The sequence below is a fragment of the Melospiza melodia genome, chromosome 1 (genome assembly GCF_035770615.1).
Source record: "Melospiza melodia melodia isolate bMelMel2 chromosome 1, bMelMel2.pri, whole genome shotgun sequence".
Lineage (NCBI taxonomy): Eukaryota > Metazoa > Chordata > Aves > Passeriformes > Passerellidae > Melospiza > Melospiza melodia.
Genome location: NC_086194.1, coordinates 146,902,489 through 146,929,334, shown reverse-complemented (window position 1 = coordinate 146,929,334; position 26,846 = coordinate 146,902,489). Strand labels below are relative to the sequence as shown.

General features: G+C 37.3%; 1 protein-coding gene across 1 annotated transcript; it reads right to left on the bottom strand.

Moving 5' to 3' along the window:
- Positions 1–3,861: 3,861 nt before the first annotated feature.
- EIF3E (eukaryotic translation initiation factor 3 subunit E) lies at positions 3,862–26,779 on the bottom strand. The gene is made up of 13 exons (XM_063171025.1): positions 26,655–26,779; positions 24,821–24,935; positions 21,737–21,854; positions 18,955–18,997; positions 18,378–18,482; positions 16,373–16,498; positions 14,811–14,935; positions 13,964–14,090; positions 11,918–12,019; positions 11,135–11,244; positions 5,657–5,759; positions 5,070–5,204; positions 3,862–4,027 (listed from the first exon to the last, which is right to left on the bottom strand). Exons 1-13 carry the CDS (start codon positions 26,742–26,744, stop codon positions 3,989–3,991), a joined length of 1,338 nt encoding a protein of 445 aa, XP_063027095.1. The 5' UTR covers positions 26,745–26,779; the 3' UTR covers positions 3,862–3,988.
- Between the last annotated feature and the right edge of the window lie 67 nt (positions 26,780–26,846).

Here is a 26,846-nt window from a genome sequence, read left to right as displayed (position 1 = left end):
TTAAAGCAGCACAACCCTCCTGTTAAAGATCCTTGAATGGCTTTTGCAAGCTTAATTTCTGATGGCATTTCTACAATGGGAACTGAGAAGACATTTATTGAAACTATTAAAATTTTATTAAAATAATTACAAACATGGCAACACATCTTCTCTATATAGGATAGATGAAATATTTTAACCCCCAGACAGTCATAGCTTTACATGTTACAGTTGCTTAAAGGGAAAACAACAATCTTTATAGTCTCCAAAAAGAGGGAAAACTTGATATTATAACATTGTATCTGCTCAACAAGTTTATGGAAAAAAAAAAAATCTTGATTTTAAGAGTTCTTGGAGCAGAAGTACAAAATTTTTTTCACCCTTCACCATTCCAAAACCTGAAGGAAAAAGCAAGTCTTAGAACAGTCTTCCTCTCCCCTTTCCAAATCTTCTTTTAGCAGTTACTACAAATATTTTTTTGTACAAGCAATGCCAAAACAAGAGACGAAGTAGACCTTATCTTCACGTAATTTAGAGACCTATTCTTGGATGTTTATAAAATATTGCTACTAATGAGATTGCTAAAGCTTAGTCAATGGAAAGTTATGACAGAATTTGCAATTGTCGTGCTTGAAGAAATCTTCATCTACTGCCAACCTACTGCAAACTCACGCTCTGGCCAGCATCACCTCTGCCTGAGAATAAACTTTGCCTTCCCCCTTATACTGTCCCCTGCCTGTGCAATTCAATCCTAACTCAGTTCTTTGTGAAGCTGTCCCAGATTGCCAGGCAGGGAAGGCAGCTCATTCTCCACAACCACAGGGACAGTCCCAGCCAAGCACACGTTCAGCCGCATGGAAAAGCCCTCGGGTGGCTGCTGGCAGAGCTGAGGGCTGTTGCAGCACCATCAGGAGAGCCCATGACAGGGCTTGTCCTTGGAGATGTAGATTCAGCCAAGCTTTCCTCTCTGAACAGCAGCATTGGGACATACAGAAAAAAAAATGAGTGAATTCTTAATGGGGTGCTGAAAGCACAGTGGATTTACTTCACCAAGAGGTACCTGGAACCAAAGTCCTTCATAGCAACATTTTGAATGAAGCATTTCCCTTTCAGCCATTGAAACCAGGTGAAATCTATCAATTTACAACCATGATTTTTAGAAACATTATTTCATACGTGTAGCAGCAGGTGGGCTTCAGAACACATACACCACTCTCCACTATACAACCACCCTTCTGTTTCATTTTTTGTTTTAAAGAGGGACAAGAACATTTTTTAAACTTTTAAGAAGAGATGAGGGGTACTGACAGAAGTACTAAAAATAAATCATTAGCTTAAAACCCCTCTCATCTAAAATTGCAATTTCAGAAAATGGGAAGTATTTGAGACGTCACCAGTGAATCTGTTCACTCTGAATCTTACATCCATTATATGATTTCTATTTTAGTAAACTAACTAGCAAATGTCTCTTCTGGAAATCAGTATGAATTATTTTGAAATCTTGTCCTGAAACCCATCTGTGTACTATAATTCTCAGTGGTGACAGCACCAGCATTTAAATGACAGTGCAAAACCAAGAAACTCCGAGCCTGCCACCCTCCTTAAAAACAAAAAAAAAAAAGCTTTGCATCCGCAACTTGAATTAACTCCACCCTTTGAGCTTCCTAAGGACCAAATAAAAGATTAATGATTGTTTCTTTAGTGAATGTCAGTCATAAAAGTGCTGGGGTTTGTGAGCTGGACTGAAATCTTTAATGGGAGATCCTCTGACACATACAGCATCATGATAGTGCAAGCATTAAAGGCTAGAGATGACTAAGGCATTTTGTTGCTCAGTACTTTTACAGAAGATATTGTTATAATTTTGAACCAAGGTTTTGCTTTCAGGTTTTCAAATTTACAGAACATTCTCAAGCCTAAAAACTTCATGGAACTGACATGACACAAAGTTACCAAGCATTTTCGTAGTGCTAAAATTTGCATGTACCTTTTCTGTGCCTAAACAGCTGGTACTTGAAGGGTCCAAAACACAGAGAAATGAATGCTAACACAGTATCTCACTCCTGGGATGAGATTATTTAAATCTGTACTTTTAATTCTTCCAGTCAAAGGAAAAACTGCATGTGGGCCCTTTCCCCGCTGTTTACAAAGAAACATTCCTATTTTATCTCATTTAAAAATTCTTTAATTATTACACAACTGCACTTCTATGATTGTGTTAACAGGGAACATGGCTATTACACAATCTGAATAGTTCTAAAGTAACTGCTTTGGGGCTGTAACAATATAGAGTGAACCTACAGATTGCAATTTAATCAATCCCTTGATAGAAAACTTGGGGAATAAGGAACTTGGCATAGAGCATGCTGAGCCTTATGAAACTGCTCTCCAAAAGCAACTTGCTAACTTCAGCTGTGTTTCAGACTCCTCATCCCCATCCTAGGAACCAATGTTATACATAAAGTGAATCCTTGTGCTGTAGACCAGCTTTCTTGGACCATGGTTACATACCAGCAGCTATCTACTTTTAACTGCTTATTGCCACCACTTCTTAAATTCCAGTTGCTCAGCCAAGGAAGGGACCTCTGAAGGCCAGAACTCAACTCCCTCCTCAAAGCAGGTTTAGGTCTATCTGGGTGCTGAGGTACTTAGTAAATCCAAAGGAGGAGATCGCATATCCTTTCTGGGTGACTGCTTCGAGTGCCTAATGATCTTTTAAGCAATAAAACAAAATATTGGTTTTCCCACTTAAATCTAACTGGATTTTTCCTATGTTTTGTGTCCATTGCCACTGATCCTGTCTCCGTGCAGCTTGAAGACTTGTCTTGTTGTGAATCTACCCAGTAATACAAGAGTAAAAACTCATCTTCACCTTAAGGCTGAACATCACTAAACTGTTTATCCTTTCCCAGGCAACATATAATTCCAGACAGCAAGCAGGAGTGTTGGCAAGCTGAAACGACTTCACACACATAGATGAATCCCAGAACTCAAGGAGTTAAGAGGGAAACAGGCTGGAACAAGCTCAAGGTGAGTCATTGGTGTTTCCCTCAACCCAAAACTGTGCAGTGATAATGCCTCTTCCTTTCCAACATCCACACTTCACCTCAGTGATCAGTCACTATACCTGACAGAACTCATAAAAAGGATCTGTGATTTTTCTTACAGATACTGAGGCATATTCTGCAGTGCAAAGTTACTAAGGAAATCCAGGCAAGCGTCAAACAGTAGTTGAAAACCCCAGAAACTTACAAAGCCCCTCCAAAATCCAATAGTTGAACTAGAGTTTTTTGGCTCTCTTATATTTGCATCATTTATCTTAAGAACTTCAAATTTCAGAATGAAAGTTTTAAACCATATGCAGCTCACTTGTCAGGCCTTTTGTAATCCTCCCTCTCGACCAAAAATATTCCAGAAAGTTTACAACACAGGGCAAGATTAAAAATGTGATTTCAAACAGGAAAAATTCTGAAGCATGAACACAAGAAGTCTAGCCAAATTATTCTACATGTAGATTACGTTAGGTTTCACAGAAGATACTGGCTGCAAGTGCCTTTGTTCTTCCATGCTTCTCCCTGTAACAAAAAAAACATGGAAGCACAGAAGATTTTGGCTTGATCACATATTCAAACATGGTCTATTTGTTTGTTCCACACACATCTAATTTTTTTAACATGCAATGTTTGCAATAGGTAAGAAAAATCTCTAAATCCCTGCTTCCAAACTCAGCTTAGAGAGCAAAAGCATCCTTTGGTACAAACAGACCTAACACAACTGACATCCTAAATTTTGCAAAATGTGATCAAAAATGCTGTAGAATACTATTATGTTAAGAAGTCCTTATAAAACAGAGGAATCTATTTAAATTAAACACACACAGACTGATAAAAGTAGCCAATTTTATTCAGATAACATAAGCGCTAACACATAATTACTCTTCTCAAAAAGGTTACGTATTTATGTGCTTTTTTAGTCAAATAAAGAGATTTGTCCCCACTGTAGAAGTGTTTCAATAGAATCCAGAGTCTTGAGTAGCCCAGTTGGGTGCCTAAAAAATGAATAAAGATTAAAAGAAATTACTATATTACTTAGTACTTACTGAAATGTATAACACATTAATTTAAACAGTGGGAATGTTGCTAATAATGAAGGATACCCTATAAGATTAAAGCCAAGTGTTCACATGCCAGACACACATACTGTAATTGAGTTGTACAGTTAGAGTCCTCCAAGCTAGTAGTTTCAAAAGGGAGAAATTCTGGAAGATCCCAATATAAATATAGGAATAATTTCTCAGCTATATTTTTAAAAGAAAGCAACGATATACAAGTTTCACAAAACTTCCCATTAACAGAATAGTGTACCACTCCCTGTCCAACTTCCACCAGTATTTCAGCCAAGCACTGAGGAAGCACAATAAAACTTATAATGTTTAAGCTCTTTTACTGCATAGCTTGTTCTGATTTTTGTTTGTTTTAAAGATGTATGGCTGGGCCTCAGAGCCATCCCCATTAGAGTGCTGTTCTGCCTCAGAGAGCTTCTCATATTGTAATATGGAGGGAAGCAAAACCAGATGATCTAGCCTACTTTCTTATTTTCACTGGTTCTACTTAAACCTTTCAATGACAACTACATTTTCTAGAATTTCACTTAACAGATTTAACAGTTAGGGTTTTGCACAATTCTCCCTCCATATTCCAGTCTTAAGCACCACTAATTCTCCTTTCAATACCACATCTGCACCGACAATACTTCTGAGTACAACTCACTTGGAAAAGTATTATAACTACATTCATAAGTGTCACACTTCATAATCTGCCCTTTCCTAGTGGTGAAGGACACCATTTAAAAGGAGCAGAGCAGCAAATGACAGAAACAGTTACGCAACAGAATAAAATCTAATGATGAAGAGAAAGGCTAAAAGAAAGCAAGAACCACTGTGTTTGTGGTCACTATGTCTTTTCCAACATAATTCCTAGTATTAGAAGTAGGAATAGGCACACCTGGTGAATTAAGGCATAGGTTAAAAATTATACTTAAAATTATCTCTTAAAAAGGCAAGAATTCAGAAAAACAAAACTTATACTGACCTCAGATCTACCACTCTGATTCAGTTTCTTCTCAATGTTCATAGCCAGCATTTGACTACGAAAAGACAAGCTTTTGGTCTTCTCAATCACTTGTTGATAAGGTGAGACTGCATTGTTGCCCATGACTACATGGCCCTAAAACCCAGCAAAGACGGAACAAATTTAACGATTGCTCAGCATGCAAGGATCTTTAATGTACTACTCTGCTTTCAGAACTTTCACAGGTCTTACAGACAAGCACAAAACACAATAAATGAAATCCACAACAGTTTATCCAGGAACAGAAAGTTTTGATTTCTATTGTTTTTCTTTGCCCATGAAGTAAAAGAAAATTTAATGAAAAACCCAACAAACTCACTTGGATCCATCTGGCTTTAAAATGAAAGAGATCAGGTTTAGATTAGATTACTATGAGGGTGGAACAGAAAAACTGTGGGTGCTGCATCCCTGGAAGTGCTCAAGGCCAGGCTGGATGAGGCTCTGAGAAACCTGGTACAGTGGGAGGTGTCCCTGCAGGGGGGTTGTAACTAGACAGTCTTTAGGGTCCTTCAACAAAAACCACTCCATGATTCAATGTGCAGTCTTACCAGCTTGGAATCCAGTTTGGCATCCAATCGTGCATTCCGGATCAGATTGACAATCCATCTTTCTGCTTCTTCAGGAGTCATGTTCAGCTTATCTGCCAACATACTAAAAGATAAACAACTTATTAAATGGCAAATTAAAACCTCTGATGTTGGTAAACATAACAAGAGACTATGGAATACAAGTCAAACCAACACAAAATACAGCACAGTCCAAGATTCAATAACTACTGCATAGCTGGGAAGCTTACTTTAATTGGACTGAAATGACTTAAAAATTACATACAGGCTCTCCTGCCCATCTCTACCTCCACTGCAAATAAGAAATTCATATCCCAAAGTGTATACTTACTCATTCTGAACTACACCACACTTCTTTTAAATCTTGACCTGCACAGTTTTCCTATGTTCCTATTAAACCTTGTCTACACAAACATTCTTGGAAAAACTGTCATTTAATTAATTTCACTATTAACATAAAACCACCACCACTATTAAAAAAAAAAAAAAAAGTCAACTGAACTCCTTTTATTCTTACTTAAATGCAATCAGCAGTCAAGAAAGTATAAATTACCTAGTAGAAAAAATACATTTAATAAGAAAATTTCTCTCCAAAGTTCAGGAACAAGACCCATGAGACAGAGCTTGGTATAGAAGATATGACAGATGCACTATGTTAGAACTTCTTGCAACTTCAAGGAAGGAAGGTGGGGGAAAACAGAGAAAGGAAAACTCTTAATCGAACAAACACTCTTGTCCAGGAATAATTGCTCCTAACAGTGCTTCCTGTGGCTTTCCAGCTAACTCCTCCAGCTTCCTGCTGGCAGTTGGCTCACACAGGGCATTAGTAACGCTCGTTCTTCCATCAGCTTGCAGACTAAGGTAACAAACATGAGGTAAAGGCTACAGGCATGACTAAAAAGCCAGCTGACTACAGTGAGTTGCACAAGAGGTCAATTTCTCACCATTTTACAGAATCTCGCCTAAACATCTTTTTCTCCACCTGAAAAAGTGATTATTTTCTTGATGATTATTTGCATCAAGTAACTACTTTACAACATCTACCTGACTGGACTTCTACATACACTTCTTTATACAGTTGTCTCTCCTATGTGGTCTTGATCTCTTACCTTTGTCCCAACTATAAAGGCAAATTCCATTTTTTCTACAGATAAACATGAAGTGAATAGAAAAAAAAAACAAAACCCAAAGTAACTTAAAATACTGAACTTACACAGACTCACTTCAGCAAAATAAGAACACAAATAAGTAACAAGTGTTTGAACTTGGCAAAGTAAGGGGAAGTAAAACCCAAACCCAGTTGCTACTGTTCCAGTAGACCTTTTAATCTGAGTTTGAATGAGCAATTTATAAAGGCAGAAGAGAGCAGAAGACATCAGGCATGGAAATTTTTGTGGAATTATCAGTCACCTGGACAGAACATGAGACACTTCAATACAAAAAAAGTAAAATAATTTTATTACCCCCAATCAGTGATGTTAAGCATTTGACTTGAAACTAAAGACATTTTAAATTGCAAGTACAAGGGGGTGAGTATAATTCTCACATTTCTCTTTTAAAAGCCTTCGTAAGATTTAGATAAAGTAAATTCCCTTCCAGATGACCACAAGAAAGGCTACTGCCACTACACTGGAGATTAAGCAACCCAGCTTTGGGATTACAGTGTGGAACCTCCATTGATGCAGACAGGAGGATTTACTTGTGGATTCCTGACTAAGCAGCATAATGGAATACTGCTGTGGGACCTGCTCAGAGCTGCAACTGGGTTCACAGGAGACCAAACCAGATCACTTCCAATCTACAGCACCTATAATTTCCTTTTTCCTTAACACAGTTCACGTGTAATTAGAGAGTAACAGGGCATATATGTCTAGAGAATCATTCCAAGCCAGAAACTATGAAGTATTTTGCATTTATTACTAGCAAATAATTTTACCTTTTTTTATTGTATCTACATTTTCCTACTAGCTCAGCTGCTTGAGAAGTGGATTTTTTTCAACTAAAAAGTGTTTTGGAACAAACATACAAAATATATGTAGCAACACAACAGAAGTAACACTACAAAAGTATTATTTTCCTGCACATGTATTTGGAAAACTTGAAAATCAGAGAATAAAAATGACAGAGTAAAAAGGATGTAAAATCTGTTTTATCTCATCTTGTAGCTTTGAGACTTACACAATGTTTAAATTTTAGTATAAAACAACTGATGTTATTAGGTAGCAAGTATCTTCCACTGAATAAGGAATAAATTTATTAAAAACCTAGAACTTGAACACATCCTGGACACAAGAGATGACCTTCCTCTAGTACTTGGGGCAACTGGATTCCCTTTTAAGAGTCTCTCCTTGCAGCCTACATTGAAGCAGCCAGGACCACCCAAAGTGCATGGATGTATAACATAGAGGTATTTCCCTGGTAAACTACCACACATGACCAAAAAAACATTCTCTATCTTTCCAGAGCAAAAAGCACAGAAGATCTATCCTGATTACAATTCTGTAACAAACACCACTATTCTCCTATCACAGTTAGAACATGTATTTAAAACTCTTGAGATACAAAATACAGCTTAGCCTCATTCAAGTTTGACAGCTAAAGTAATAGTGACACATTTAGATTTACAAATACATATTAACATCACTGATATTAAGGAAAGGATGCAACACAATCTGTATTATAGGTTACCACTGTTTATAAAGATTCCTGATATAATTCAATAAAAATGAAGTCAATTCTAATGAAATACTATTAAAATTTAAAGAATTGTCTACCATATCAAGTTAGAGTTAATTCCAAATGGCAAACTTTTAAATAATTTCTGTCCCCTAGTTATAGAAGGAAATTCACTTATTTGGATCATGCTAGGGCTAGTGTTCCTTAAGTTTTCATTTACTTAGAAGGCAAGCTGAATTCCCCACATGCTCATATATGAACAAGCCCATCTTATATAGTTTTCATGTATGTGCAGTACAAAAGAAGAATGAAGCATATTCAGCTCTCCAATTAAACACAAGTATATCAAACTAACTAAAACAGAATTAGCATCATCTATTACTTCTGATAAACATGATATTTCAAACAGCAAACCAATCACAGGGTTATTTAGGATGTGCGAACTTTAAGTTGCAACTGATACAACAAATATAACGAAGTTTCCTACTGCTTTCGAAACCATTCTGAATAGCTAAGCAGTACTCATCAAGCACTGTGCTACAATCACTTCGTTTTTTGCTCCAGGATTAGCAGTGGAAATCACTTGTGAACAAGAAAATGCAAGAACTACGTCTCAGCCCAACATTCATTTCAACTGGCTAATTTCCTCAAAAGCAATTCAAATACACTAAGAAATAATTATGTACCTAATTTCATCAGCTCAAATATAATCATTGTTACAGCCTGCAAAGAAATTTAAGGCTGATATCCATCATTAAACACACAATGACCTACTGAGAACCACCTCATTACTGATGACTGATTCCATGTGCAATTAACTTAGGGGCATGTGGTAGAAATGTCCATGTCACACTGAGATAAATGTCTCAACTCCAAATCTATCACTTGCCTCAGAACACATTATAATGCTTATAAAGGACACTGCTACCTATATTTAGGAATTACACATGACAAGGACAGCCAACTACATTTTTTATCATACCTAAAGTTGAAATATCATACACAGCACAAAAAATATGAACTATAAGTAATAAAAACAAAATAAATGGCAATTACCTACCACAAAATTTGATAGAGCTTGCAATTTTTGCCATAATGAATTATTGGTATGTTGCACACAGTTTATCAATATCTTCCGATACGAGACTTGAAAAATTCTTAACACCGCAGAGTGTTTGCTCATTGACTGGAGTCAGGTAAGACAGACTTCTTAGAAAGCCATCTAAGCCATCTAGTCTCTAGTTAAAAAAGCTTAAACATCTAATTTCATTGAGAACTTGTGCTTGAAGATGTGCAGTATTCACACCACAAAAAAGATTTCTAAGAAAGAGCAGGATACTATTGGGTTTTATATTCCCCAGAAACCCAGCTTTTAAGACCACTATATATATGGGGTTTTCCTTCTTTCCAAATACTTATTCAAGCCCCCTTTATGCCTAACCATGCAGTACTTCTGCTTTAAGTGATTTTAGACAAAGCATTAGCCCTCTTATAAGAACAAATATTAAGCATGGAAAAGCTCTGCTCACAGAATGCAGTTCCATTTCCTATTAGGACTGTATGCTTAAACCCAATACACTAGAGCTGACTAAAATGCTCAAATTCACCGTTTCCTTCTACATCAAAGCCACTATTTTAAGCTGATACAAAGGCTAAAAATTTTTCCAGAGGCAATGAAGACAAACATCAGCCAGTGACTAAAGATTAAAAGTATTAAGAATCAGTCCATTTTCCAACTATACCTCTTCATAAAAAAAAGCAATCCTTCGAAGAAGTTTGCAGTATTAGGACAATTTTCTCTAAAATCCTTTCCTTTGAAATCAGGCAGTGTTAAATCCTTTCCTCAGAGGACTAGATGCACTTATTTGCTCTGGATACAAACTAGTAAGAAGACTGCATTGAACTTGATCAATTCAACAGCCTTCATTTCTCCTGTCTCAAAGATCTCTGCAGTGCTCTCTACCAGTGAGATTTTTATAGCATTCAGAGTTTTTCACTTCCTCCTTTTTAATTTAAGGATGTGGAAATAAGGGAAATGTGGGCAAAGGCCAAGTGGAAAAAGATCTCAAGCATACATAATATCTTCTCATTTAGTTTTGTTTTTAAATATATATATATAAAAGGCATCAGACCTGATTCATTTGAAAAGCCTGCATTTATAAAATAAATCTGAATAACCAACAGACCTATTTGCTAACAACAATTCTTACAGCTGAATCCCTTTGTGTCACAGGGAATTAAATCCATTGTTTTCTATTTAATTAACGAAAAAGGCAATGTGATTCAATAAATTTCAAAGAACATATCTATAAGACACACATGGGTATCTGTATCTACCAAATAAAAATAAATTTAAGCAGTTATTGTATTTGCAGTTTGTATTTACTTAATATTAACACTCTATCTAAACATGTGGAATTGAGGCCCAAATGAGGTATTTCCACCAGGACTTTGGTGACACTGGGTATGAAAGTTCCCATTAAACTCAGCAGAGATCCCACTTAAAATCACAGCAGTTGTAGCTTGAAAGTACTGCTTGTCTGGGGGGGACTAGGGGTGGTAGAGAAGGGTTGTTTTGAAGTTAAACACAATAATTAAATTCTGAAGTACAATTATAATTCAAGTACATCACATTAGAGTTATAAAACTAGAAAGAATACTATGCAAATGAGATTCCAGTTAGGATTTCACCTGACAACTGAATACTTCCTGAAGTTTGCACTGTCTGTCCATCTGCCCTCCATGAGTGATTTTCTGAACTGCGGAATGAAGACATTCTCTTACCCAATGCTGATGCACTGATGGATGCGACAGAAAGTCTCAAATATAAAGAGACGGGCATTCTCAATGAAGTCCTCAAGGCACGCCACTAAGAAGAAATCATTCACAAGCACCTGCACATGTCAGCAGAAAGGGAACAAGGAGCAAACATGTGAGTAGAAAGGTACTGGTAGACACTGCCAGTAAATAATGCCAGTAACTACGAACAGCCCACAGTATACCTAAAAACATTATTGCTATGTTCAAAGATGTGGCAAAAAAGCTATGGACAAACAATATTCCTCATTGTTCAGCATCTTACTAAATTTAAATTGCATGCTAACGTGATCACTGAGGTCTGACTCAAGAAGAGAGTAAGGCTGTAACTCTACTGAAGGTCAAACTCTACTGCTGCCCTTACTACTGAAGATCCTTTCAACACAAAATTTGACTCGCCGCTCATCTTTCACAACAAAAGGCAAATCTGAGCTTTTCTTCAAGCATTTCTCAGAGTTTAATGGAACACCTGAAGCTCAGCCAAATGCATGATTACCTATTTGCTTCTTCTTCTAGAACTTCTTAAATATAACATTATTACAACATTAAAGCTATATTCTTAACAGTAAGTCCCGTGTGTTACAAAATGAGTTGTCATAAAACCCAATACCACTCAACCATGAATTTGAGTTTATCAGAAAACACTGGCAATGTAATCAAAGACCACCTCAAAGAAATTAGCAGTCCATTGTGAATTTTAGAGGTCTTTGCTTAAAGGAAAAGGAGTCTTAAAAATATTTTAAGTCTTACTGTTTCACACTCTCTCAGCTTCTTCTGCGCTCCATCAAAATCGAAGTTAACGTACAAGCATTCCACAAACTCTGTGATAGGGTCCCTGTATGTGTAGGACTCCTATAAAAAATTGGGAACATCAGAAATCAAGGCCATGTGGTCACTCATGCATTCCTTAGAGTCTTAAAAAAAATTAATAGTGGAAACAAGCCCATGTACCACCTTAAAAAAAAAGCCAAACTTCCAAATTCCTGTTATAAAAGCTACATAAATATGCTTCCTCCCAATAGTCTGGCAAAACAACCAGAGGTGTAGTTTCACCTTCAGCATTTAATGCTGCAATCTTTGGGCTAGGAAACCATCAAGAGATTAGAGCTGTCTCGGTATCAAACCTCCAAATTTCATAAAGATGGAATAGTCCTCCTAAATTCTGATTTCAAAGATGACTCCAACATCAAATCCTTCATACTTGAAACTGAATGATAATTCGATTTTCATAGACAACATAGCTAACAAAAATGCTACTTTCTATACACTAATTACTTCGGTATTACAGAAGTTACTCAACTTTCTCAATTACCAGGGAGAGAGACTGCTACATCTATATACAATTGTGTAAATTCAAGTGTAACAAACTTCCCTTTAAATGTTTCTAATGTTTCTAATAAAACAGCTTAAATCAGTATGTATCAGTATCCGCTTTAGCATACAGTAAAATCAACAGATTAAGGGAATTCCTAAGAGATATTTTTCTTTCTGGATCAGTTATTTTTTCCTTCCCCAAAGAACTGTACTTACAATCTCATTATTTAGATTTAAAATTCAGTTCTATACATGTCTTTCACATCAAAATTGCACTTGTTAACCATTATTTGCAAAATGGTCTTAGAACGAGCGTGTCTCAATTTCAATAAACAAACTGCATACCTATCAGTTCAATACTTGCAAAGATGTTGCAAGTTTAAACAATCTTTTACTGCTACTAAAGCAGCACCACGAGTTATTTCAAATCTATAACACCTCTACCACATCATCATTTAATATCATGAATCATACAGAGTTACAGGAGTACTAAGAAATCTGACAGGCAATTTCAAAACCAAAAGCCCAATTTGGTATTTTCAAAAGGAATTCCCTAATGGTGTGCAAGATTAAACAAAAGCAAGAAGTTGTAACATGTTACTTGAAGTATTAGAAATTCATTTTCTATTAAAAACTCAATGTCACAATCAGATTTTAGATAAAGATAAAAGCTGAGTCACAAGACTTAACACTGATTTATTGCTTATGGTGCCTTTTGTGAGCACTAACGCTTAAAAACAGATTAAGTGGTAGCTAAAATGTGATCTTTGCATTGACTGTGCTTTGCACAGGTAGTTTCCCAAATGCTTGAAGTGGTTAAAACTGACTACTAGCCTATAATAACTGTACTGTCATATTTATATATATACACACAGAGATACAATATTTATTACTCACAACATTATCAAGTATTTGAAGTGCATTGGTTTGTATACAAGTTGTTTGGTGATTTCAGATAAAAATCCAGGCCTTAAACCCCTGTTGATTGCTACCAAGCAACTCTTTTATTGCTTTTCTCTGTATCTCCATCCTCATGTCACTGTGACAACAGAACCATTTTCACGAGAATGCATGTGAATTCAAATCAACACACACAATTCAGTGATTTTGAAATGTAAGAAAGAACTCTTATTCATACAACAATTTACTGTACAGATAGTTGAAAAAGAATCAGATCCAAAGCCATTTCACATCTCACTGAATTTTCAGCATTTAGTGACACAGAAAGTAAGAACGGCATGCATATTTTACTGCATGTATGTGTAAATGCAGTAGACATGTACATGAAAGGAGAAAAAAGTTATTCCATCCTCCCACTGACTGATAGGCACTTTACTTCAGTAAAAACTTTCACTGACAAAAAGCAAGTATTAAAATACCTCAAATACTAACACAGTATTATAACCTTCTTCTATTACTAGAAGGTTATAATGAAGTCTTCTTAAAAAACAGGCAAAAAATATCAGAAACTGCAGTCCTTACCTGCTGAATAACCTTGACTAGATCTTTCAGCACTTGTCTACGTTTACGAACATCCTTATTTGTTATGACTGCAGTAGTCAAATATCTGAGGATATGTGGGCACATGGTCTGAATTGCATTGAGATACCTGGAAAGAAAAAAACATATGTAAGATTCAGAACTCAAAGGTATACTGAAGTTTGCTGATGACACTAAAATGAGAGGAGCTCTCAACTCCTCAAAGGCAGAGAGGCCCTGCAGAGAGAGCCTGACAAAGAAGTCAGAGGGCCGGACAATCACCAACTGTATTAAGCATAACAAGGGCAAGTGTCAGATTCTGCATATGGAACAGGGCAGCTCTGGATCTATGTACAGACTGGGGAATCAGAGGCTGGAGAGCAGAAAGGGATCTGGGGCTCCTGGTCAACAACAAGCTGAATGTGAATCACAGTGTGTCCTGGCAGGCAGGAGGGCCAACTGTGTCCTGGTGGACATCAGGCACAGAATCACCAGATGGGCAAGGGAGGGGATTGTCCTGCTCTGTTCTGCACTGGGGCAGCCTCATCTGGGTATTGGTTGTAGTTTTGGGTGCCACAACATGAGAAAAGTATCAAGCTATCAGAGAGCATTCAAAGGAGCAACAAAGAATGCTAGATCTACATGTAAGTCAATCCTCTCACAAATAAATAGAGTGTTTCAATTTTCATTTTTAGTCTGGGATTTCCCAAGAATCTTTTGAAATAGCTTTCTACAATCAGAATAGAACAATACCTTCACCCTGCAGCCCTCAGCTCAGCAAGCTTGCATATTTATCACTTGCCTTCAATTTCATTTAAAGACCCACCCCAGATGGTACAACACAACTTACTGTGGTTGATAGAGAAAAAGGTCAATGATGTTGTCTCTCCCTTTAGGATGATTAAAAAACACGAACAAAGACCAGTGGATGAGCCATGTTCTTTGCTGAAGAGACTGCAGTGGAGAGCTGACAGACTAGGAGAAAACATAACATTGGTTCAAGTCAAACACAGCACAAAGTTTGCTTGAATACTAATCCATGGAAACCTGTAATTGCCCAAAATTTTGTGATTTTGCATCAGCTCTTTATAACTGTCATCACTGTCAGGCTGAGTTTGACCTCCAGCTTTTTTGTCATCTCAATGATAAATCTACTGAAAGTTATAAGCAAGATGATTTTCCCATTATTATAGTCAAAACTGCTTTCTGAATTTGCATTTTTATGGTAAGAGCAGACATTTCAGCTCTCCAAGACCACCACACCAACCTAAGTTACTTCCCTTCTTAATTCTGAATTCCTTGTATTCCCTCCTCAGATGTGATCTGAGTAACTATTTACCTTTTTCACCTTTTCTGTTTTACTTCCTTTCTAAATCCTCACAAGACTTTTTTTGCCAAAAACCCTCAGACAATGATAAAACTTTACAATCTCTTTCAGCCAAAAAAAAAGTAATTATCTTTATTTAAACCTGCTGATAACAGACAAACAAGGGTTCAGCTCCAAGTACCTGTATTAGCTCCAAATTTAAACAGCACTTCAAACAGACTGCAAAACAACATATTGAGGATCAACTGACATGACAAGTAATCCTCCCTCTGAAGAGCATGACAACAAACTGCTCTGATTCAATCCTAAAAACCTCTTGGGAGTGTAATAAACAAGTCAAGTTGTCTATTATAACCATACAGAATCATAAAGACAACAAAATTACAGAAGAAATTTTTTTAACACTTATTATCTGCTACATAGACAAGGAACGACTGGGGGACAGAAAAAACTGTTTTCTCAAGACTCTGGTTCAGGAAAGTGAAACTTTCACATCTCTTCTGACATGGCCAGTGAATCTCCACATGCAAAGAGGAAGACTGAGAGGTCCCTAATCTCATCATTGCTCTGAATTAGTACTGCAGCCCCACTCACCCCTTAAGTTCTTGGTACTCATCTGAACTCAGAATAGCTTTCTTAACAAAGTTGAATTAGATGAATACTGTTTTCAAATATAAGCTGACTGCAGTATCTATCAAAAGCACTATCTTCATCAGATAAAATGGTTTATTTACATGCATTCTAATCCTTCCAGAAGATGAATAGTACAAGTACCCGAAATTTAAACAGCAGTTTCACACAATGATAGCTCGGCCTCAAACACATCCTTAAGACTTTTCTGTTTATTGTAAATATATTTGAAAATACAGATGAGAACCTAAGGTGTTAAGAAGCAAGCAATTTGAAAAAGAATGTTTCTTTATTTCTTCACTAGCATCCTTTGACTTTCTCACTGCCAATAAGAAAGTATGAAGTGAAAACGTGGTAATCTACTCCTAAATAAGACTGCAAGTGATTTATAATAAAACTTGAGTACTAACACCTCTAACCTCTCACCTTGCTAAGATGTCCAAGATTTTACTTACATTATTATCTATTGTCTCCTTTAGTCTTGTGAGATCTTCCATGGCTGCATCCCAATTCTGCATCAGGATTTCAGATGCCAGTTTTCCCCAAAGGGAACTCAAAGCATTTCTGTCTGTTGCTGGAACCTATGTTCAACAATAGCAACAAAGTCACACTCTTAGTATTTTAAATTATTGCTAAAAATTATTATTTACTTTTAAAATTGCAAACAGTATTTTCTGGCAGTATTTTTCATTTACAAGATACCAATTTTGCATAGTCCTAACTCTCCAGATTAAGTAGGGATTTTTTCCAGAGAAACAGTTTAGACATGTGAAAAAAACAAACCAGTAGTAAAATTTCTTAAACAGAAACTAGGAAATCCTGTCAAAAAAAGACAGATCCATGCTGTTGCTAATAAAACAATGTTATTACTAGGCAGGTTCCTAAAGAACTCCTAATAGTAGATAACCACCTTCAAAAAAGCTAGCATTCCAAACTCTTCCTGCTAATGCCTTGTCCAGAACTGTACACATTACAGCAATGTCCAGTGGAACTGCAACTTGGCAGCACTGAACCTGCTCCCTGGAAGGGTTGCTCTGAGGTCAAGCTGTGTTAGTTTTACACAGGAATGAGTTGCACTATGCCATTTACAATGTCAAATTCTGCTCTTAGACTGGTTACAATAGTTCTTTCACAGACTACGTTTCATCACACAGGGCTTTGAAACAAATCTTCTCCCATCAGAATCAGTAGCACAAGTTTTACACTAAGCTATTATCAGCACAAAAATCAGTACTCCATTTTTTGAGGTTACTGACATACAAGAACATAATGCTATGCCCAGAAAAAAGGCATGAAGAATTAAGGACAGTTGCCCACAAACCTACTTCCCCTGTTGGCACATAAAAAGAACCTGTAACACTGAAACTCACCTTTAGCATCAAAATTTAGACTTATAATTCAACTCATTCATACTTTAAGCCCCGTTCTTCTGATTAAAGATACATTTCCCAATTTCTCTTCTTTAATTACAGTCATTTACAGAAATTTTTGTAGTTTACTCTAACAGTATTTCAGAGAGTTAAGATTACCTTTAGATGGGAATACAAACTAGCAAGGAAGAGCATCAAGGTATGAACCACTACATGTTTTCAACAATCACTACACAAATGTATGAGATACACTGCTCACAAGTCAGTATCTTCCAGGCAACCCAGGTGCCAGTTTAGTAGATAGTGAGTTGAGAAGGTTCACATGCTCTGTGCTGGTTCCAAATCCCTTAATTAGAGGTAGCTGTTCACAATAACTGCTTTTAGGTACCACAGCTGTTCCAGCTCCATTATCAGGATTTTTGAGCAGTTACTCTGAATTTCCATTTGTTAGTAAAGCAGCACATTCACTGACCACCAACAATAAATTTACTGTGCTGGGATTCTTACAAGACATCAAATCTTTAGTCTCAAAATTCACTCCCACCAGTACCAAATAATATGAATTACAACAAGATGAAAAGAGTTGCTTCAGAGACGATGGATCTGGTTCTACATTTATCATGTGAGCTGTCTACATTTCATAGGGAGATGACTTATACTCTTAAATCCATCACAGAATTCAAGAGAGGACAGACAGATCAGAGTTCAGATAAGGAGCTGGCAGTTCCCCATTACCAGTAATTACATTCAACCCACCTGCAAGCTTTTCACTGCTGTTGACTACATCTGTGCACAAAACCAAGTATTCTTAAAAACAAGTATTCACTTCCTTGTATTATATAATTGAATGTTACATGACATACAAATTCAAAGAACAATTCTACTTGAGAATAATGGAATTGCTGAATCATAGTGATGATCATTAACCATTACTGTAAACTTTGGCATACAGTAATGACCTCAAAAACTATAAAGTATTATATGCCAAGAATGATATAGACAATTTACTGGTTTAAGTATTTCACTGAAAATAACACCAAATAAACAAACCAAAAACTAAACCCCAAACCAACAACCAATCAAAACTTACCAGAACCCTGAAGAAGTAGAGATATTCTGCAGCTCCTGAGTAGTTACCACATTCATACTGGAATTTTGCATACCTGTAGAGTGTATCTAGGTACTCCTGCCTAAACTGAAAAGGAATAAAATAAAAGCTTTTACTCCCTAGGAAAAAAAAAACCATGCTGTCACAAGCTGATTTTAATGGTAGAGTAAGATTTGAAATCTGTAGCTTTTCAAAAGACATTGTACATAGGAAAAGACAATAGAAAACTATTATATTCTCAATCCATGCCATGGAATGAATGTTTATACCAATACCAGAAAAAGGTGAAATCTTGCTTAACAAAGTAAAGCACATCTAAGTTACCAAGTTACCTTAGTTATCTAAGTTACTAAGCCAGCATTAATTTTAAGCTTTTTTTTTGTTATAAAAATTAAAAGTTAAAAGGCTTAAATATGCTAGCATTAGGAATTCTACCTATTAGCTACATTGACAGGAGACAGGACAAAATGCTAGGCCATGCTTGGTCAAAACACTGTCAGCTGTGAGGGAGTTTGGGCAGACATCCACAGAACTGAATTCCAGCAGCTACAACACTTACCCCGTGCTTCTCAGCTAAGTAGTCAAACAGCATCCGACCATCTCTATAATAAAGGACAGAAAGCACTGCTTTTACACAATAAATTGGTAGCCACCATGCAACACCACAAAATGCAACACAATTTTAAAGGTAAAAACAACAAAATGAGTATGAATTTGATGTAAAATTCTTCCACTTGTTCAAAAGCAGCTGCAGTCATCTATTACTGGTGTCATGCAGTTTCAAAATCTTAAAATTATTCAAATTTTAAGTAATGAATGCCACCTGCAACAATAACTACAGTTAGGAAAGAGTGGAAAGTTGTTTGATAGCATCCTTAGCTTTCATATGAAAGTTAAATTCTGAATTATAGCTCTTCCCACGCTCATGTTCCAATTTCAAAGCAATTACTCTAGACAACCTTGATTTTAACAAATGGGGAAAAAAATGGCAAAGACTAAAGTAAATAGAAATAGAACTTATCCTGTTAGCACTGAGACAGAGTGGGTCACAAGAATATCTCTACCACAGCCAATATGAGCAGAATACAGAACCATAAATCATAATCATACTACTAAGTTCTTAACTTCTATATTCATGTGATCACATCTCTGAAGACTGTTTTTTATTTAACATTAATACTAAAAGAACAAGCATTATTACCCATATCACAGAGAAGCCTCCAAGAGGCAAGCTGTAAATTCCCTGAGACAGACATAGTAAAAATAGTATGAGAGAGAATATTTTCCCATTTACTCTGAAACCAACTGACTGCAAAGATTTGAGTTTGTTTAATTGAACCTCTAGTACAAGATTCTACAGAAAAATGGCAAATTGCCAAGTGAGCCAAGAATGACCATCCTCAATCATACCTCTGAAAGCAATTACATAATCTCAAGGATTTGCTACAGTAAAACATACTTTGAGGATGAGGAATACTGACTATCACTCTCAGTAATTTTTAAGTCAATGTCCTCCAACAGTTGCTTAGAGTAGTGAAATGTTTTGGTTTATTCTTGAAAGAACTTCTACCTGCAAATCTCCATTACTCTTTATCTGCCAGAGCTGGATATTCCAAATAGTGCCATCATGGAGCAAAAGTCATCATCTAAAGTCCCAACAATATGCAGCTATCTGAATTTGATACAGTTTTAAAATCACCAGCAGAAATTCCCAAAAGAATCAAAACTTGTTTCTACTATCTACAGCACACTACTCAGGTCTAGACAGACGGGACATATTTCAGCCAATTCTATCAATTACTATCTAACCCAAATAATCTGGATCAGAACTACTCTTGCACCAATAACCAAAACCAGAACTTAAGAGCTGTGAAGTTTCCAGATACTTTACAAACACAAATCCCATACCAGTTCTAAATCAAAACTTGCTGCAGATGAGTAGTAGGGCTAATATTCTATAGCATTAGACATATGCATTTATATAGCATTACATATACAGCATTCAATAAATGCATTTATTGAATCTATTGTCTCTCTTGCTCCCAAACAAGGCATTTCCAATTTGAAGTCCATACTATTGACCAACTTTTGCAAATCAAAATCAAGTAACAGCACACTCCCCACGAAATGCTGCTTTTTTACTAACATTTTTCTAGGCTAATTATTATTAAAAAAACTGGCTAAAAGCAAAGCAAGAATTGGACAAGACCTCTGTAGATTCGATTAGATTTGAATAGTTTTAAGAGAGGCTCAATTGCCACAGTAACTGAGACTTTCACTTTCAAAACTGCATCACAGGTATATTCATACAGAAGATTTCTGCAAACTAGAAAGAAGAGTTTGTACATTCAATACTTTTCTAAGAAATTCCAGAAGCAATGTTACAGTCTTCCTACTGTTACAGCATCAGTGGATGCACAAAGCTTGCCAACAATAAACCCAAGTACAGGCTTCACCTTCAAATTCAAGTTAAGCCATAGGTTCTCTGTCTGATACATTATGCTCTATTTAAAATTTTAGGGCAGGTAAGGCTAAAGAAGGAAGGGATCCAATTATTATTCCAGTTTGCCAGACACATTTACAACAGCAGTAACAGTGACTCCTATCTAAAGGAAACAAGGAGTAATTTATGCCAAACAAATACCTGCCCACCTCTCTGCTGAAAGTGGAGTTACTCCTCAGTGACTACAGCTGAATTCTTCCCTACAGAGCCCAATTCAAGTTTAACCATGGTGAAACTCTGATAGATCTTAGATACAATGTGCAGACAAACTCATTCTACTTAAATTACTTCGTATAAGAAAATTAAAAAAAAAAAACTGGATGCATCTTAAACAGACTTGAGCACAACCTTACACCAAAACTTGGAATGGTTTAGGGGTGGAGAGAGTAAGTGGGAAAAGGATAGAAAACCTTGAAGAAATATGTGCTCTGAGGATGAAAGGATGCTCATCCATCAGGCCTCCCAGACTAATATGACACTCCGTAACCTTTTCTGGAAGAAAATATTAACTGTTTCAGCCTCTTTTCCTTCAAAAAACAAACCAAATCAAAGCCAAACAGAAATTAACCTGTGATTGGACTGCACTGGATGATGACTGTCAGTTGTAACAAGCTGATTCACAAACATTAAAAACAACAGATGTCTTTTGCACAACAGGGAAAAGCACTGAAAAGAGCAAACTGTGTCCAGCAATTTCAGCTACCTGACCACAAGCACTACTTAAATACTGTATGAAAATAAAAATGTCTTTCTTGCAGTTACTACACAGAATGCACTCCCAGCATCAACACTTGAGAGGTACCAACAAGCCATCCTGACAAATTATGTTACACATTACCTAGTGGACTGCATTTGCCTCGTAGTCTCTGGATCCTCAAACATCTTGACAATAGGTTCTGTTTCAGCTTGAAGCTGCTTCAGCTGTGCAACAACAGTTGTTCTCTTCTCACGCAAAGCTGAGCACAAACAAAAAGACTTGAATAGAATGCTTTATTTAAGCTTTTACATGAACCAGCCTGTAATTACGTGGTGCTGACACTTGAATGCATCTTCCCAATTCCTACCTCACCTGTCCTCTCAGTAAAGCCTCAAACCCAGCTGTGTATATCAATTCTGTAACTTAGTAAAAACTCCTAACATTTGCTTTTTTCCTCCTGAGTAGAGGCCACCAGAGAGCAGGTACAGCTGGAGCAGTCTGTATTAGACAAGGTCTCTTCAGGCTTCCATTAAGGGAGAAACAGCCTTTAACTAAGTTCACTTATTCCAAATAAACTTGCAAAAAAGTAAACAATCCAGTGATACCACAAAGATTGATTTTCTTCTGACTGATGATCAGGTTCTGAAAGAACATTTAGAGCATACTTAACTAAAAATTGACAGGAAAAACTTCCAAGCAGCTCAAACTGCAAAATTACCATTTTGAACATTCTGTGCTTAATGGAGACATTAAGTCCTTTATGAAAAGCTGTTAGGAAATTCAACTAAAAGTTTTAGGGTGATTATCTTACACAGACCCCAAATTCCTCACCAAGTGCAAGTAATGCAATAAAATGAAGACTTAAAATTTAGAAAAGTGTACATGTTTAAAAAAAAAGAAAAATCACCCTGACTTTGGCTATGTGAAACACATGGGATCAGAGAAGCCAAGACAAAACCCCAGGAGATAAATGCAGGAAACTGTGAAAGTGAGCCACACACCAGAACACTTAATGCCAGGGTGAACAGAGTCAACATTTCTTTCATGATTTGACTACACAGATATTTGAACAGGACATCCAAGGTGGCTAACACCATAATGGTGACCCAATCTAAATATGAGAACAACTTGCCTGACAGGAAGTGTTCCAATAAGGAGAAATTATCTCCACCTGCAGCTGACTCTTGAGATTATAAAAGAGGAAGAAAAAACAGATGAAAGAAAAACATTCAGTTGACTTACTAAGAACACGAAAATGTTTTCCTGCGACATCTCCTGGGTGTGTAATTGTAAGTTGATCTCATGGAAGACAAGACAAAAGCAACTATAAATCGTGCAGGGACATTTCTAATTATAACTGTGTAAGTGAACTTAGTTTTAAGTACTTTAAACAGGGAAGTCTTAGAAAAGGATAGGGCAAACTTCTAACGATGCAAGTGGTTCCACAAGTAAGAACGACCTGTCCATGCACACATTGTGACAAGCACTGCTACAAGAAGATGACACCAGAAAGATCTCAGAAGTGAAGGCCTTTGCATAGGAAGCTGTGCAAGCAAGCACCCTGAACAATGTGTGAAAGAACTAGCTCCGCTTATGTTAACTGAATAAAAACCACACATCAAACAAAAGTAAGTCATTATTAAAGTAAGTCATTATTAAAAAAAAAAAAAAATCCCAAAAAACCCTGCCAAAATGATGAGGTAAAATCCTAAGAGATGTAGTGTTTTTCTTATAGTATTTTCAAACAAGTGTGGAAATTTCTGATATTTCATGAAGGCAGATCTCTCCAAGGGAGAAAATTCATTCAACTTTCTTGCAGCTGTGACCTTATGAAGTTATACTCCGAGACAATCTGCTTAAGTAACTGGCTATGATGAGAATTCTGAAGACACTTGGAGTAGTTACTTTGTGGAAGTCTGCTAGAATTGCTGTTCTTGTCTTGCCTACTTCTTGAGTATTTTACTCCTTAATTACTACTGCTAACAGTAATATTCAACAGTTTAAAAAGGCTGAAGCAGGGAAAGAAAGAGGAATACCTACTCAGCATTGAGATTTTTTTTATAGCCTTGATGCAGCCTGACTTTTTTAATCAGTAGAACTGTTAAGTAACCTAAAGGTGAAGCTATTGTTACAACTGTTTCTGAGATGACAGAAGTGAAGCCCCCTGGTTCTCACTACATGTCACAGCACACATGCCCACAGCAATGCCCACCTAATGCCAGCACAGACTCAGCCAGAACACTGACTCCCATGTCCATCAGCCTATCAATTCTCCTCCTCCAAAGAGAAGAGTGGCCATCTCTGCAGCTTCAAGAGCCTGAAAAGAGCAAGACCCAGAGGAAGAAAGCAACAGCACCCAAGTCTCTTCCTCCTAAGATGCAGGCAAAAAAGACTGTCATCCCAACAGCTAAGAAAAAGGTGAGGAATTCACCAACATGAAAAACAGATGGAGAGATAGGAAGGCAATGGATATTGAAAGACTAGGTCAGGAACAAAATGAAACACACAACCCATAAAAAAAGAACTGGGAAAAACTGTTAAAATCAAAACATGCCTGAAGAATGGAAATTAGACAAAGCTAGATAACCTATTTTCTCCCCATTCCCAAATGCTCCTCAAGATGATAGAAATTTAAGTAGTAAACAGAGAAGTTATCAAAATCATGGATAAAATAGTAAAAGATCACATTCATTATAATCTTAAATTTATTTTCTCCTAGAGAATCAGCAATTCTTATATTGCCAAAATTGAGGAAAACACAGGAAGAGTTCCAGGAAAAATCTCTCTCAAACTCTAAAAATCAGCCACAGTCAGACAAATTAATGGAATTACTTAGAATGCAACTCTAGTCTTGACATACTGGATGCTTTAAAGAAAAAGTCACCAAACAACACCAAATCATTATGCACGTGTTTAATCTGAGAGATGAAAAGCTACTACACCTCCATCAGTTGCAGTGCAACACCTTTAAAGTGCTTGAAATTACCAAACCAGCACTGAAATACTCAAAGAGGTCACTCAAAGGTGAAGTTCCTGACAGACCAACAAACCCAAACTTTCCAGGATTAGGGCATTCTGTTTTTCTCAGTATTGCACATCCTTGGTTAATGCTGAAGTTAAACAGCACTCCAGTTTTTGTACACAACAAGCAAATACCACTAGTTATTTATTATGCTAGACAGAAAAGTTGAAAAACAAAGATTTACATTTAAATGAGCAGCTTACCATGAGGAATTTCATCAGAATAAAGATTTTTGTACACATCCATAGCAAAATCCACCATGTTGGTATCACTAAGGAGATCCAGTTTTCCTTGGAGCAGCTCTTTTTCATTGTATATCTGAAACGGGAATTATTAACAGATTCATCTGAATAGTGCTGAAGTTTCAATTCATATTATGTATTACTTTTGTGACACAGTTTATGGACTTCTGTACAACTGAATTGTTTTAAATATCAAATCTCACTGCCCTACCATTAAGAGTACTTACTATAAAGCCTCTCTGCATTTTCAGTCTTGACAAAATATCAACTATTTCCTGCTATCTATGGAAGCAGGTACTTCAAAAGTTAATTAGAAGTTAAGTAACTATTACTAGTCTCTTAACATAAACAGTAATTCCTATTGCAAAATTACACACATATTTAAAAAATTAAAGAACCTTAATCATACTTTTCTTTTAAAGTACTGAATACTTTCCACAAAATAAAATGCTGAACAGTGAGGACTAGTTAAATTATTTAAAGTGGATTTCAAAGAGATGCACAGGATTAAACTCACAATTTAATTGTAGGGCAGATTAATCTAAAATATGTTGCTAAGTCTATAGCATAAAAACAAGTTTAGAGCAGCTACGTAATTGAATGTGTACTTTTAAACTTTTCAAATTGTTTTTTAGAGTTCATATTCCATAATTTATCAGAGAGTTGCAAACTGCTGTTAGATGCTGAAGATGTAGGCAAGGGCCAAATCCAGTACATTCCTCAAAAACATATTTGCACAAGAGCCAAATTGCAACTCACCATACCACATTTGTGCACATCTCAGACACAGAATCTGTTCAAGTTTAATTCAGCTCTGAACACTGCATTGTTCAAAACTAACACCACAAAATTAATTGTTTAATTAACTTCAGCTGATACAAATGTGCTAATGTACAAACGCCCCCAAGATGAGAGGCATTAAGCAAACTCCACATGCTACACATGACAGCTGGCCAGGTCAAGTTGTCTCAATGCAAGCATGGTTTAACAGTTCCTATCTAAAGGCTAAAATAACACGTACTTTAAATTCAAAACTTACATAACTTTACACATTTCGCTCCCATTTTAAAATAGTTTGTACTGATTAGTTTAATCTAAAGTATCTGAAGTATTCATCTGAGGTATCTCCAGCATTACTATTCTCTTTGCAGCAATGTAACTTATAAATATACAGAGGAAGACCAACAAAGGATAACTCCAGAAGGGATTTATATTTGTTTCCAACACAAACTCGTGATGACACGGGTTTCAAATTAAAATTAGTTAGTATCATTGGCGTAACCGCACAGACGGCCCAGAGCTCCGGCTGCGGGACGGCCCGAGCACCAAAAGCTGCGGGGCCACCGAGGGTGTCCCACGCCGCGGGACTGCGGCTGCAAGGGAGAGCTTTGACTTCTCCTTTCTCCAAATAGAGGCGAGGGAAAGGCACCACGCCAAATCGGAAGGAGAAAGCGCAGCAAGTCCGCGCTGCCTCGCAAGCGAGGGGCCGCGGAGCTTCACGGCGTGATCATGGAGCGGCTCCCTCAGGCCTCCTCTCGGCCCTGCTGCCGTCCCTGCCCGGGCAGCCCCACACGCTTCGCCCCTGGACTCACGCAGCACAGGAGCCCTGAACTGCTCCCTACGGAGGCTCCGAATCCCCCACGGGCCGCGCCCGGCCCGCGCAGCGCCCAGGCCCGCGGGAGGAAGCCCCGGCCGCGGCACACCAGGCCCACGGGAAGCACCGGCAGCTGGCAGCAAGGCCTACCCCCTTCCCGCTCCCACAGCCGGCTTCCCCACCCTTAGGAGAGACACGCACCTCCTTGACAGAGAGGAATTCCAGCAGCGGGAAGACCAAGTGCCGGTCCAAGAAGTGCGCGATCCGGGTGGTCAGGTCGTACTCCGCCATCTTGGAGAGAGGAAAGGCAGAGGCGCGACGCGGCTCTTGGGGACGCTGCGCCTGCGCGGCCCCGCCCCCAGCGGCGGGCAGTCGGCGTCTGCGCACTGCGGG